Consider the following 16,322-nt stretch of genomic DNA (forward strand, 5'->3'; position numbering starts at 1 on the left):
CAATGTGATGATTGACAGCTAGTGGGAAAGAAATGATTTTTCACAATGCCTCAGTTATTTAGTCTGATTCTTTATATATGCAGAATATGTATGTTAAATAATACATGAATCAATATGTTTTAATCTGTATGAAGTTGTATGTGGGATTGGGAACTGGCCTTTTCAGACTACAGTTACTTGTGTCTCCTTTGCTGCACCGATTTGGTCCCCTTAGTTTTAGGACCTCTGCAACCCAACTATGTTTTTAAAAATCAGTATGGTCAGCCTCACAAGATACCTCCTTTAAATCCTAATCTTTGCAAACAGCAAAAGGTTTGTAAATGATAAGAATAGTGGGTGCTATTTAAGGTGGCCACATAAACTCCATTCTACACCTGTTCATTGCAGTCTGGGGTTTGAATTGGAATTTAATCTCAAGATTACACCAAGCACACATAGCACAAAATGAATGAAAAAAAGATGAGCCCTAAAAAATGTAAGAAAGGGCTCAAGATTAAATTCTCAAATTCCCAACCAAAATATTCAAATCAGTTATAGGACATTATAACTAAATCTTAACTAAAGGTGACAAACATTCTGAAAAAATATTTTTGGGCATACTTTATTTTTATATTCAATGCACTTTTGCACTCTGGTGTAAATAATGACTTTTCCCTGGCACATGATTTGTGGCATTAGTATAGCCCTGATTATTTAAAGGGGTTGCTCATCTTTGAATTCCTGTAGGATTTTTAGGAGCGTGGTGAGTTCTGACTTTCAGCCATTGATACATACCCTTCTAAAAATCCCATAGGAATGAATAGAATGTGATTGAGTTTTTATGTATTGAGCTCTAAACTTGCATTTTGATAAATCTGCCCCTCAGTATGACGTAGAGAATGCAGTTCTCAGACAATTTGCAATATGTCTTCATTTTTTTATTTTTTAATTGGCGGTTTTTGAATTATTTAGCTTTTTGTTCAGCAGCAGTCTAGTTTGGTATTTCAGTAGCTCTGGTTGCTATGGTTTGGAAAAGGAACAGGAATATGAATGGAGGAGGACCTAAATAAAAAGATAAGTAATAAAAAGTAACAATAACAAAATTGTAGCCTCACTGAGCAATCCTTTTTGGCTGCTGGGGGTCAGTGACATTTGAAAGCTGGAATGAGACAGAAGAGAAAGGCAAATCATAACTATAAAAATAAAAAATGAAGACCAAAATGACAAAATAATCCTAATTCAGGCATTTCTGTGCCATATTAGGAATTAACCATGCCCATTTTGGGATATCATTATATATATTAGAGCCATTTTCATAATTTTATGTTTTTTTATACAGGTATTGACCCCTTATCTGGAAACCCATTATCCAGAAAGTTCCCAACTATGGAAAGGCCATCTCCCATAGACTCCATTTTGTTCAAATAATTCAAATTTTTAAATGATTTCCTTTTTCTCTGTAATAATAAAACAGTACCTTGTACTTGATCCCAACTAAGATATAATTAATCCTTATTGGAGCCAAAACAGTCCTATTGGGTTTAATTACTGTTTAAATAATTTTTTTTTAGCAGACTTAAGGTAGGAGATCCAAATTACGGAAAGACCCCTTATCCGGAAAACCCCAGGTTCCGAGCATTCTGGATAAAGGGTCCCATACCTGTACTGCTATTTTATTTCCATTTGCACTGGTGCTTATTTTGAGCTTCACAGTACAAGTCATACAATGCTAGGTGTTTCTATAAAAATGTTCTTAAGGTAAAAAATGATTGGTATCTTCCTTACATTGTCTAAATATCCTATCCAATATACTAAAGATAACACTGCCCTTTCTCTCCAGCAGAAGTCAATTCATTATACAATAGTATCGGCCATAAAGATGGTATCCTAGCAATTATGAAGATCATTACAAGAAGGTTACATTTTCTTAAGTAGATCAATGTTCTTATATTTAAAACCTATTGTTAATCATAATTAATTAGTTTTTCAGGACCAGTTGTATCTGCTTTATAACAAGCACTTATGTACAATTATGTTTTGCAAGTATCATGGGCATAACGTGTTGAACTTTAACTATCTGCCACAAAACAAATGGATGGATCAGAATATCGAACCTGTGGTGCTTCCAAAGTAGCTGAACTGCAGTTCCCAGCAGGCCCCTCCTGGCAAAAGCACTAATATTCTTGGAAAATATAAATTACAATGATTTGATATATGAGGGGTCATTTTTGATGTGTAAAGCAGGATGCATAGTGCATAGTGCACATAGGTAGCCCTTTTCTGCAGCCCTACCTTCCCCTAATTTGTGTCATTCAGGAAGTGCTGGTAGGTGCAGGCTGTAATGGGGCACTGTACTGTTCTTACCTCCCTGCCAACACTGTGCTCTGCACCTCACATCAGATTTTGTTTTCTGCACAAGATGCAGAGCATATCCAGATCACACTTATGCACTTCTATCTGGGGTCTTCAGGGCCGGAACTAGGGGTAGGCAAAACCTCTCCTGCCTACCCCTAGCCTGCGCTCCCTTTTCATTGCCCTCGCCGCTTGTCATTACACAGTGGGGCGGGGAAGTGCAGGGGCGAGGTGGCCGACTGGGTTGCCTAGGGTGCCCGGTCGGCTTGGCCCGCCCCTGGGGGTCTTTATAAATAGAGCAGTGCTGTCCAACTTGCGGCCCGTGGGTCTAACTTGTGCTGCCCACACTTGGCTCCTAAAATCTCATAACTAGTTTAAATAACGCTACCTGCATTCACACATCAGATTTAGACTGCTGGAAAGCACCCACATTAATCCCATCTTCACACCTTAGACGTAGAATGTAAGAAGGCACCCACATTTTGTCCCTGATCGTTTCTGAATAATATAAGCCTCGGTTCTGATTGCTACCTGTGCCTGCCCTACGCTGCCTGTCCTGTTTTACCCTGCCTTAACCTGTCTGGCCTACACTGCTCTACTCGGCCGGTGGAAAAAAAGGTGAGCTTGAAGTTCATTGATAGCATTTCAATGTTTGGGGTCCCTATGATTTTCCATGTGCTGGGGGTTGAGCCTAGTTATTCAGGTTATTGAGTTGGAGCAGTCAATTGTGACCTTTAATATGGGCCCTTTACCACACAGGTCAGAAAAATTCCAGCCCTCAGTACAGCACTGGTATAGAGTATTGTACTGTAATTGTTGGATTTTATCTTTAGCAGGTTTAATTTAGGCATAGAAATCTGTGATGATTCTAAACTAAAGTAGTTACTTTATAAGTCTCTGGACAGGAATCCTTGCCTAGGGCAGCGTTTTTCAACCACTGTTCCGCGGCACACTAGTGTGCCGCGAGATGTTGCCTGGTGTGCCGTAGGCAGGGCACCAATGTACTAGGGGGGCACTGCTCTTGGCACCAATGTACTAGGGGGGCACTGCTGCTGGGCACCAATGTACTAGGGGGGCACTGCTGCTGGGCACAGAGTTAAATTTTTTAACATTTTCTAATGGTGGTGTGCCTCGTGATTTTTTTCATGAAACAAGTGTGCCTTTGCCCAAAAAAGGTTGAAAAACACTGGCCTAGGGCATCACCGGAGCTCAGCACCCCCTTCCCTTTGTGAAACAAAGGGGTACTTCTCTCCATTCAGCTTTGCCACCAGATTTAGCTGCAAGTGTCTGGCCAAGTGCTGGGGTTTTTTTTTTAATGTAATAGCACCCAAGGGCTGCCCCTCTAAAGCTGCCTTCCTAGGTATGGGCCCTCGAGTGTTTATATATAAATATGGCACTGCATGTGTTGGTTTTTTGTATACATTTGATTTCTACATTAATTTCAATAATGTTAGTTATTACTATAAATTAAATTATGCATTTTATACTCTATCTCTAGGTCATAGGCCAACTACATTAACTGTAATTATATATCATCTTCCTGTAGGGAATATACTTATATAATTTTTTTTTTAGAATAGTGGAGCTATAAGTTCCTGAGAAGCAAAATGGGTCTTTTTATTCTATTTATATTCTATTTATTTAAAATAATAGTACAATGTACTATTCATTTGCTAAAATATGTTAGTTACATGTTCATTTGTGGACATGTATCTCAGAATCAGAATAATTAAACTCCTAGTCAGTGGGCTTTATTGGTTTTATTTCATTTTTAAACTGACGTGATGATGTTTATGTTATTTACCCTATCTGTTATGACCGGTCATACACTAGTTTTTGGATAGTAATCTGTTCTTATATATACAGTATTTTTTTGCATATATTTTGCTGGGAAACGGTTGTCATTACCTACCTGCAGGTATTATGATGTTGCGGGCCTATGTGACAAAAATGTTTGATAGGTGATTGAGATGGGAAATTAGTTTGCCTCCTTCTAGTTGATGTTCCTATTTTGATTTATAATGTGTTCAGTTCCTGTGGTGAGATTGTTAAGGTAGGGGAAGGGGTATTCACCATATTGCTTGCCAAGTGCTAGAGAGAGGCGGCTGTGTGAGAAAGAAAGGTTGGTCCCAGACTTCACGGCACAGTAAGGAATCCAACTGTAGGGACTTCCCCCAGTGGTTAGTTAGCGTAAATTGGCCCTTCCCTTATAAGTGGTTGTGTAATAAAGCCTGTGGGATTGTGTCCCTGCATATTCTCTTTACACATGGAACTGATCTATGTGTGTGAATAGCAGTCATATATTTTTAACAGATTCTTGGCTTCAAATAAAGCAAAAGTAAAATACACTGGCAAGGTTATGGATGATGTAAAACAGAGAAAAAGAAGCTTTTTATTCAAAGAATCAGCTTAACGGAGATTCAGTAAAGCTTTTAACTTAACTGACTTGATGCCTTACTGTACCCTTATGTTGCCAGTTAAAAGTGTGATACAAAATATCCATAATGCAGGTGTGGGATCTTATAATATAAAATGCTTGGACCTGGGGCTTTCTGTATAAGTGGTTTTCTGTAATATAAAGTAGCATACCTTATGGCTACAAAAAAACAAAACTTTTAAAGAACAGTAGAAAGGTTGTACATGTATAGGATCTGTTACCTGGAAACCCATTATCCAGAAAGCTCCAAATTACAAAAAGGACATCCCCCATAGACAACATTTTAATCAAATATTTTTAAATATATTTAACCTCTTTATTGGATGTAGATACAGACAAGACCAGATAGATAGGCTATAGAGCATGGGGGTACACTGGACTCTAACACACAGGATGAGCTTTCTCTACGTGGAAAGATCAAGGGGAGGTGTAGTGATACTACAACTCGCTTGGGCTGTGTGCAAAGTAAATGAATGGATGCCAGAGAACAGAACTTGTTTATTTCCCAAACAAATGATCCACAGGATTATGAAATACTCACAATAAGGATTAAGCAGGTAGAAAGATATGGTGTCCACTGGTTTATCCCACCTCAGCAGAGTGTGGGAAAGGTAAAGATAGGCAAGTAGCATGGCACCCAGGGGCGCTGCTACCATGAGGCGAGACGAGAAACTCGCCTAAGGCGACAGAGCCCCCAAAATTACCAGGGGCGGCAAAAAGTCAAATTTCCATTTTTTAAGAGCCAAATTCCCGTTTTTTACAAAAGTAGTCTGAATTGTAATCCTTTATCCTTTGGGTTTCTACCTTAATGGTCTGGATCCCCTATAGCAGACGTGGCTCAGGGAGAACAAAGCGAAGCCTGATACCCTTGTCAGTACTGTGACCCTTCACTAAGGCAACAGAGCCTGTAAAAAAGATTACTCACAGCTAATCTCTCCTGGTTGGAGCCAGAAGACTGCTCTATCTATATAAAACGGACTATCTCACTAAAGTGCTATGACAGATGTCATCTACTTATACTTATGCTTATACTAATCCTCGTTCATGGGGTCCCTGTTCCCCAACTTCACTAAAATTTAGATGGTTCTGTAGGGTATAATGGCTTAACTGGGGCCCTGTTGATCTGAGGCTCAGTGGAACTTCAACAGATGCTGCCAAAGAGGAAGATCCACCCCTTTGCTAATCACTCTGTTATAGTGTGAAATGAGTGGTCTACCTAGGAGCCAATAATGTATAAACATGCTGATATCAAAATAGATAAATGGGTCTTTGCCCAGTAACAAGGAGTAAGGAAATGGTAAGGTTTAAAGTCATTGGGACATATTAACCTTATGGGTCCCTACAAATTATTTCTTTTTTCCCTATAATAATCAAACTGTACCTTGTACTTGATCCCTTTCTTTCTCCTTTAAAGTATGGAGATCCAAATTATGGAAAGGCTTATTTTAAAGGAGAATGCAAGGCAAAATTTAAAAAGCATACTGCTTAATAGCCCTTCTGTTATTTAGTAAAAAGGCCTCACTTTTGGCTCACCTAATCAAATATTTACTCAATCACACTTACTTACAGCCTACAGGAAGGACAGAGAGATTTCAGTGATGTCACTAGTCTTCACACTGCTGTAGGCTGCCAGCACCATATCTCAGAGAAGCAAGCAGGGATCTGGGAATTTAGATATGCAGTAAGTACTTAAAAAGAATGCCTTTAGATTTACTTTTAATTTATATTAACCTTTCATTGTCCTTTAAGGACCCCAAGTCCCAAGCATTCTGGATAAAAGGTTTCATGCCACTACCATCATCAAATATGTATCCTCTGTTATTATTATTGTTGTACTGATTTATTATAACGGATCAAAAGGAAATCAGCCATAAACATGTTTGTTGATAGCATAGGAACTTGCATTGCCTTATATTGGGGCTTTCTGCTTTCCTTATAATATGGCAGGCTCATGTCATGCCACCAACTGAATGTAAATGTTTGTTTCTTAGCTTGTATACTCACTGCCACATATTTGTAGCTGTAAGTAAGTAAAAACTTATTTTTTTATCCTGCTCATATTGCTGGAGCATAGTTCAGCTTTGTTGGCACTGGAATTTAGATGCCATTCTAGTCACATTTAATATATACAAGGAGCCGGTGGGTAATAATGAACAACACAGACATTTTAATGTTTTTGTATATATGAGAATCCCATAAAAATGTGCTTCTCTCCTTATATTGCTAGTCAGTTAATCTGTTTTCCAAAACACATAAAAAAGGTGCTTCACTTGCTATGTGGCGCATGAAGAAGAGCAGCCAACATTGCAGTTATCTATGACTGCTGAGGTCCCAGCAGATCTAGGTAGAAGGAATGTGGGAATGCTAAATAACTCTTTACAAATTTACCTCTACACAATGAAGACAGAGAAGCAGTTTCTATAGCAGCACTGGTTCAAGAATAAATATGCATAAGCGAAGAGACTACTGCAGTGGGATATCAGGTCTGTAGCGCAAGATGGCCTATGTTTCTCAACCTTAAGTCTTGCATTTGTTCCTACAACTGCAGCGTCATAAACTGGACCTACAATGTACATATTATAAGGCAATGCAAAGTCTTGTTTGCCCAGGACCCTACCACAACTATAGACAAGCTGAATTGAAAACCTTCTGTCACAATGTTAAAACATTCATCTATTTCTAACCTTCTCACCATTTTCCACACTTACATAGCATTTTTGTCACCTGTCTCCTTCGGATCTTCTCCTGCTGCAGCCGAACGTTTTGGTAACCGTCTCCCTCCTTCCCTGATTTGGTCTCTAAGACTTGCAGCATTTTCTCTTTCTTAAGTTGAAGGCCAATAAGAAGGTACAGGACACTAATGGTGCCCATGGGTAAAAAGAAGAAAAATATGGTGGTAATTTGGATTATGAGGTTGTATATCCAGCGGGGCCGTACTACAGTGCAGGTGGCAGAGCCTGGCACTATGCCTATTCCCAAAACACGTAGGTGCAATATGCCATTAAGACTTGTATTGGGGATGGAGCACAGTATAGATATAACCCACACAGAGAAGATGACTCTCTTGGCATGATTTCTAGTTACCACATACTTGGCCCGAAGAGGATGCACAACTGCAATGTACCTCTCCACACTCAGTGCAGTTACATTCAGTATAGATGCAAAACAAACTGTCTCAAAGAGCAGCGTCTTAAAGGAACAGCCACTTTGCCCAAAAACAAAAGGGTAATTGCTCCAAAGCTCATAGAGTTCCAGGGGCATTCCCAGAAGAAGAACAAGTAAGTCAGAAATGGCCAGGCTAAGTAAGTAATAATTAGTCGGAGTTCTCATAATCTTGTGTTTGATAATCACAATGCAAGTCAGTGTATTCCCCACAGCTCCAACTGCAAAGATGAAAAGGTAAATAATACATATTGGGGTGAAGTAGGTAGACCTTCGAGGACCCAGGTATTTAAAGAGCAGCTCCTCCATTGTCATGTTACAATCCTCTGGGTTCACATCACAAAAACTATAGCAATTGTTTCGGATGTTCACTTCCAATTCTTTTAGGTGATATGAAGGTTCCACATGATTCAGAGAATCCCCCGCACTTGAACAGTTGCCAAATGAAACAGGCATCTCTCTATATTGATAAGTCTGGCAGCCACTCCTGTGGGGAAAAAGCAGCAATAAATGCCTTGTGGTACAGGAGAAGCTACTTTCTTAAAAAGCAAATAAAGTTTGCCCAAAATGAAGCAGCTTTATGCCCATGGGCACACTGTATATTTGCTTTGATACATACTAGTTCTTCATATGGGATACAAATATATAAATGTTAGCCTCAATGATTTAGTTAGTGAGGAAATGTGATGTAGAGGAAGAAAGGGGAAAAACTGTCACCATCCATTAACTGGAGTAATTCCAATTTTTTTCACTACAATAACTCCTCTGTATTTTTCTGTTTTGCAAATCACATTATTTTTTCTTTTTCATCATGTTAGCAGTTTTTAAACTTCTAATATCAATATAAGAGGACACTATCTGCAAGGAGGCTATTCTCCCCATACTTGTGCACTCCAGTTTCCTCCCATACTGTAAAAACCTAGTCAGGTTAATTGGCGCCTGAAAATGTATGTAAATATAATAGCAACTTATCTACTAGGTTTTTTCTCATATCCTTCCCACAGTCATGCCATGCCAGATGGCAAATCTTTCATGTAGTTTACACAGCAGGTTTGTTTTAGACGTGTGCAACTACATCCAACTACATCCAAAATCTCTCATTTAGTCCTGCCCTTAAAGGAGAAGGAAAGGCATTTTTTCATTTTATTGTCAATATATTAGCCACCATAGTGCAAGCTAGAATACTATATTTATTCTGTAGAAAGCATTACCATACCTGAGTTAACAGCTCTAGAAGTTCTCTCTGTTTGTTTAAGATAGCAGCTGCCATTTTAGCTTGATCACAGTAACTTCCATGCTGCAGCTTTGGCTGCTGGTAGCAAAGATTACAACAGAGATGGGAGGGGGAGAGAGTGGAAGGGAGGGAGAGAGAGGAGCAAACTGTGCAGACTTGTGCCGCACCCTGAAGCACGTGTACACAAAAGAAAAAAATAAATCCAGTGTTTCTTTTGATAGAAGACTTAGTGCAGCTTTTCTGTGAGTGTCTATGGCTTTATTTACATAGAGAATTCAGATACAGCTTGTTTTTTTGTAACCTTTCCTTCTCCTTTAAGATGCAAGACAAAGGATGCTCACTAAAGGCCCATGATCACCCCACCAAAGGAGTAAATTAATGGTCCAGGTCTCAGAAGCAAAAACAAAACATAAAAACCTTCTCCCTCTAACACACATAGCTCAGCTTTCCCTGAAACATAAACAGCAATATCTTTCAAAACTCTTTCTATGACATACACAGATATCTCTTCTCTCTCTCTCTCAGTACATACACTGCTACATATAATGGCACACATGGACATTTGAAGTGTTTTGTCGGCCCTGACAAGGCACAATCACAGTGTTTCCATGCACTTTGTACAGGGAAAGATTTGTAGCATATTGTCATCTTCTCTAGAGGTGAAAAATCACTGGGCAATAAGCTGCTACAAATCTCTCTATGTGCCATTATGCTAAAAAGTACAGCTTTAAAGGGGAAGGAAAGGCAAAGTCACTTGGGGGTGCCAAAATGTTAAGCACCCCAAGTGACTTTAACCGCTTACCTTGTACCCCGGGCTGGTGCCCCTGTTAGGAGAAAATAGCACCAGCCCGGGGTACCTGGAGCGCAGCGCTTCCTCCTTCCGCCTTCCACTTCCTAAACTGCCGCTGGCCGGGCATGCACAGTAGAGCGAAAAAGCCGACTTAAATGTTTAAGTTCGGCTTTTCACTCTACTGCGCATGCGCGCGCAGCAAAGCCGGAAGGAGGAAGCGCCGGCAACTACCCCGGGCTGGTGCTGTTTTCTCCTGACAGCGGCACCAGCCCGGGGTAAAAGGTAGGCGGTTAAAGTCACTTGGGGGTGCCTAACATTTTGGCACCCCCAAGTGACTTTACCTTTCTTTTTCCTTTAAAGGACATGTAAAGTCTTTTCCACTGGGGGACCCCAGGCCAGTGCTCCTGTTAGGAGAGAACTGCACCAGCCTGTGGAAACAACTGTCAAAGGACTGTGCCATCATCCCTTATGCAAACTCCTACATACAGCGATTATTGTAAAAAACAAGGTTTTGTGTGATACTCAGCGCCTGCATGTAGGGAGACAAGGCAATATCAGCAAAAGCCTTGGATATCAGTCATATTACCATTCAGACAGGATAGAAATTTTTAGCGAGCGACTTTGAAGGAGCCCAAACATCTGTGAAGCGTAAATAGTGAATCAGATAGAGGTAGAATTCTTTTGTTTCTACCTGCATATCTGAGGATTCAGCTCTTAGTGTTAAAGTCCCCATACACGGGCCTATTATAGCTGCCGATATCCCTTGGACCGATTCGGCAGCTTATCGGCCCGTGTAGGGGCAGAACCGAGGGGCCTGGCCGACCGATATCTGGCCTGAAATTGGCCTACATGCCTCCCCGATATCACCCACCGTAGGTGGGGATATTGGGTGAAGATCCGCTCGTTTGGCGACATCGCCAAGCGAGCGGATCTGCCCGTGTATGGCCAGCTTTAGTAGAGAAAATGAACAATCTTATTGGTTGCAGGAAAGATCGTACTCAAGACGTATATGGCCACCTTTATGCTAATGTGCATGTGCAAATGCCAAACGCCAAAGGAATGAATGATCTTAAGGAAAGGAGATGCCTGCACTTAGAGGTTTTTTACATAGGCTGGTGCAGTTTTCGCCTAACAGGAGTGCTGACTCAAGTAAAAATTTAGTGATCTATTTTACCAGGGGTGCCTAACATTTTTGCACCCCCCAGTGAAATAGACTTGACATTTCCTTTAATAAAAAAGCTTTACAGTAATGATGTGTGGGCCAGCCCCACAGGTTGGGCAATATTGGCAGGTTATGGGTGGGTTCAGGCTGACCTCTCACTTCCTCCCTCCCCACCTGCAACCTTACACTGCCCATCTTCCGCACCTGAAGAATCATTTTCACTGCTTCAGATGAAAGTTCTGTTCTTTAAATCTAAAGTGGTGGCCCCTGGGTCTTTGAAAAAAAGATCCTACACTATCTGTCTATAATGTCCTCAAATGTACTTGTAAAGAGTCATCATTGCAAGCACTTTTTCCTCAGAGAAAACAGCCCCAACCATGACAGTCTATATTTATGGTTTAATTGTTCATTCCTTTTACCAGTTAAGTTGCATGTCTTTGCACTCTCTCTGGCTCATTAATATTCCTCTTTTTATTAAGGTGAGTCCTTACCAGGGATAAAGAAAGAGGGGAAATGTATCCCTCAAATTAATTCTCTTTTTTATGTAAGACAGCAATTAATTTGCTTTAGTAGCCACTGAAACACAATACATAGAGTTACATAGTTTTTGATTCACAAAAATCCCCAAATCCCACTCTCATCAACCAATGTACCTCTATCTGATACTAAGCGTCCCACCCCTTCTTGCTTAATTTTTTTGCTATGTACATATTTAAAAAAAATATTACATTTCACTTGTTTATTCTACTCCTTGCTGCAATGCCATTTCCATTCTCTATTTTAGCTTGCCTAATTGTTTTTACATGATTTATTGGCTACACTTAATGCCTTAAATGCACATTATTTTCTTACCAACCTCAACGCTAACCTTTCTAACAAACAATAATGGTTTTACTTTACTTGCTTGCAAGGGGAATACACTGAGAGGTAAATACTTGTTAAGCAGCATTTTAAAGGCATACATGCTATTCCTTAAAAGGAACATATCAAAAATTGAAAACAAACACACAGTTCCCCCATTTGACAAAAAAAATATATTTGAATTTAAAATTCTGTGCATTTTTAATAAAAAAGCTGTTTTTATTGTATGCGCTGATAACTCCCTCTTGCACACTGAACTAACGGTGGCCGACGGTTAAGGGATTTGATAAAATTGCTTTTTATTGGAGGCAAAACAACCCTATTGGGTTTAAATGATATTTAAATAATTTTTTTTAGTAGATTTAAGGTATGAAGATCCAAATAATGGAAAGATCCCTTATCCAGAAAGCACAGGGTCCCAAGCATTCTGGATAACAGGCCCCATACCTGTACATTGAAAAAAGTCTTATTTTTAAATGGGAAAACTGCAAGTTAATTTTTCATGATATGTCCCCTTTAAATTCTTTTTGTAACCTACAACCAACATCTCCTGTTCTATAAAGTTACATGGATATGTTCTCACCCTGAGTGAGAAGCAGAATCTGACACATTGTCAGCCTAATTCTCTGCTTTTGTTGCTCCCAATTTTGTTTTTTTATGAAGGAGTAAATACTTTGCTGGATCTGTGTTCAGTGAGTGTGAAATGTTGTTAAAAGTAAATGGTATTTAACAAAACCTGTGTATGTATGTCCAGTTCTTCATCCAAACTACTAATCCAGATTTGTTTGGGAGCTTCAGGATTTCAATTTCATGTTTTAATTTATGGTCCTGATTTATTTAAGCAGAACAGAGAATTTTACTACTGAAGTAAAGTTGTCCATAAACTGTGCAATACCCTTGTTTGCCAAGGTCGCCAAATGAGCAGATCATCTCTCGATATGCCCATTTACAGTGGGTGATTTCGGGCTAAATCAATCACTTGGTCCTAGGGCCAAGCAATCTAATTAAAACAGTGGGTATATGGGCTGTCAGCCCAAGGACTGCATCAACAAGCCAATGCGCTCCTCGATCAAGATCAATTTTAGGGCAGGTATCGGTCAGTTAGGCCCATTGGTGGTGCCCATTCAGGGGCAGATAAGCTGCCGAATCGGGTAAGGTGCCCATACACATTCAGATTTTAGTCTTGTTCCGACAAACATTAGAATATTGGTAGTACGTTTTAATGCAAGGATCTAAAATTAACATTCAGACTGAGGATGTTCTGAACATGTAGTTGGCAGACATCAGTCATACAAAAGACTTCCATTTTAGATCCCCTCAAGGATATTGTCTAATACACAATACATGTGCAGATTTTATCATTATCTGAACAAAATTTTCTAACCTTTCTGATCAACGAAATGATCGATTACAATGGTACGAAAATTATCGGGGCGATAATTCTGATCCCACACAGGTCGGAACATTTATGTCCAGCTTGAGTATCATGCAATGGACTTGTAGACTGTGAGCCTTACACCTGCAATCCATAAAACTAGGGGAAACGCCTACATCACCTGTCCCTGTAACATAACTGTCTTTTCTTTGTAACATACAAAGCTCATCATTTCTCTATCTGTTTCATGCACAGCTATCATTTCTGTCTCTCTCTTTGTGAGTTGTGACATATACGGCTATCTTTTCTTTCTCTCTCTGTACCAAACACATTTAATTTCTCTCACTCTGTTACACAGCTATCTCTCTCTCTTTGTAACATAAAGCAGTCTTTTCTCTCTCTCTCTCTCTCTCTCTCTCTCTCTCTCTCTCTGTAACATACACAACTGTTTCTTTTCTCTTTGTAATATAAACAGATACACATCTCCTCTTTCTGTAACATACCTGGCTATCTCTCCTCTCTCTGTAAGATACATACAACCTCTCTTCTTCTAGAACATTACACAGAAGCTATATACTGTATATAGATTGACTGCAGAATCGGACAGTTTGTTGACCTGACTAATTTCCTGCTTTTGGGATTCCCAACTTTATATTTCCATGAAGAAAAAGGAAATAAATTACTTTGCTGCATCTGTGTTCAGTGGGTGTGAAATGAAGTAAATGGTATTCAGCAGAACTTATATATTAAAGTCCATTTCTTCTTCAAAATTACTAATCAAGATTTGCTTGGGAGCGTCTGGTATACCTCATTTTGGCAAAACAGAGAATTAAGACTACTATGCCAAGCTAGTGTCATACTAATACATTAACCTTATGTGGCTATTTATTAAATTTAATTTTTAAAAGTGGATTTTGACCAGAATGACCCTTTCTCTGCTATATCCAGCCAAATTAATGGCATAGGATTAACATGAATGTAAACATGCATTAAACCAGTGCATACATTGATAACAGAGTAAACACATTAAGTAAATCACTTCCCCTTTATATGTAACAGTAGCTGTAGCCTCTCTAGCAAAGTACTATGGATACGTAAAGCCATTAATTTTTTCCAATATTTCTTTCCCCTTAAATACTTCCATTCCATCTTAATGAACAACTCCCAGCATCCCCGTGACAGCCATTGGCCATGCACCGACAGCTGGGGGACCCTGGTTTGGCATCCCTCATGTATACACTATAGAAAATTACACAATTGATAAACAATATGATGTACTTTTTACTTTTATCTCCATTTTTCCCAAGGGGGCTGTAATTCCAAAGCCCAAGAAAAAGCCCAATCCAAATACCATTTCTGTTTTTACATTTAAAATATTTAAGCAATTCTAAATAAGAAAAGACCATATTTGCCCATATGTATCCCTGTGGCAGGTGTAATCTAATTTACATGTTAACTTCTCTATACAACATTGTACTGTTAAAAAACAAGACAAAAGCTGAAAGTCCTTTAGGACTGTCAATACTGTTAATACTCCTGTGTGTACGTGAGTGCTTACTTATCTATGGGCTGTTACAGCTGGATAAAAAGGCTAAGTGTCCCTCTGCAACTCTGTTTTGTTTCCTTGCAGCTCACATTCTTCTGGGAAGTAGTGCTGCTGTGTTAACTTAATGGCATCTGCTGGGTTTTTATTTACTTAGAATAATAGAATAAAACAATGAGGCAAGCAGTAGGATATAGACAGTGTAAACCTGTTTTCTTTATAGCTACTTCTGAATGGATGTTTTCTCTGTGGAGATGCATTAAATATCAATAGGGAATCTAATTAGGGAGTTTGTGGTGTATGTCTGCCTGGTGCAGACCGATTTCTTTAACCTTTCCCATACTGGCAGTTGTATCTTCATCTAAATGCCCTGTATGTTATTAGTGGAGGTACAGAGCATGCCAACATCTACAGAGTAAGACAGAAAACTCAATGATTAAAAACAAATCTGCAATGCATCTAAAACCAATAGAATCTCAGAAATGTGTTATAGTGCTTTTAACCCTATATTTTCATTGACTTTTCTAAATGGAATTTTGACAAACCATCCAGTTGCATCTAAAACCCCTGCCCGGTGCTCTGGTGCTTTTGCACCTAACCCCAGAACTAGAGCTTGCTGGCTATAGAGGGAGCTGCAAGGTACTCACCTGCTCTCTTGGTTAAGGGCTGTGTTGTTCACAGAAACTCAACATTCTTCATACAGTTTCCAACAATCTCAGGTATAGAATCTACCAGGATGTGCCTGTCCACTTCACTCTCCAATTAAACAGTAAGCTAAGCTCCGTCCTTACAGTGTTTATAAAGCTCCAGCAGGGGGTGGTGCTGTATGCTGGGTCCAACCCTGCATTCATATCTGACATATCCACAGCAAGCAAGCCCTGTCCCAGATCCAGTGGGTTCCAGATGCGAAGTGCTCTGCTGTGACAGATAATATACTGAAGTGGTGATACATGAAAATCTGCTTCTTTCTGCACAGCTCTCAATGTCTGGGGCATGGCCATTTCTCTGTCTCTATTGCTCCTTTCACTGTTACAGACAGATAATTGTCTCATATTTGCAGCAAGCACGGATATATCTGTCTTTGTGACTGGAAAGCTAAATGCAAGCATTTTCTTTTTTAACAGATGCAGTTAACTGCCCACAGGGCCCTGGTAAGATGCGCAGCTAAATGCCCCTGAACACAGCATATGCACAGTGAGTGCCCCCAGAGTCCCTGTCAAATGCACAGCTAAATGCCACATAACCCCTGTCAGGTACGCTAACTCCTGCAGATCTATGGCTAAATGCCCCACAGCATATGTAAATACCCCTAGAGTTTCTGTAAGATGCACAGAAAAGTGTGTTGCAGATACTGTCAGATGCACAGCTAAATGCCCCATTTTCAGCATGCAGTGAGTGCAGACAGAATTCATTTCTGATGTAAACTA

General features: G+C 39.6%; 1 protein-coding gene across 1 annotated transcript in view; it reads right to left on the reverse strand.

Moving 5' to 3' along the window:
* The window catches only part of nmur1 (neuromedin U receptor 1), a 30,137-nt gene extending 14,466 nt beyond the window's left edge, over positions 1–15,671 (reverse strand). The window contains exons 1-2 of the mRNA XM_002937350.5: positions 15,543–15,671; positions 7,477–8,417 (exon numbers count right to left, since the gene is read on the reverse strand). Coding sequence (XP_002937396.1) covers positions 7,477–8,386 — 910 coding nt within the window. The 5' untranslated portion in view covers positions 8,387–8,417; positions 15,543–15,671. The remainder of the gene's footprint in view (positions 1–7,476; positions 8,418–15,542) is intronic.
* Positions 15,672–16,322: the final 651 nt, after the last annotated feature.

This window comes from Xenopus tropicalis, chromosome 5, assembly GCF_000004195.4.
Source record: "Xenopus tropicalis strain Nigerian chromosome 5, UCB_Xtro_10.0, whole genome shotgun sequence".
Lineage (NCBI taxonomy): Eukaryota > Metazoa > Chordata > Amphibia > Anura > Pipidae > Xenopus > Xenopus tropicalis.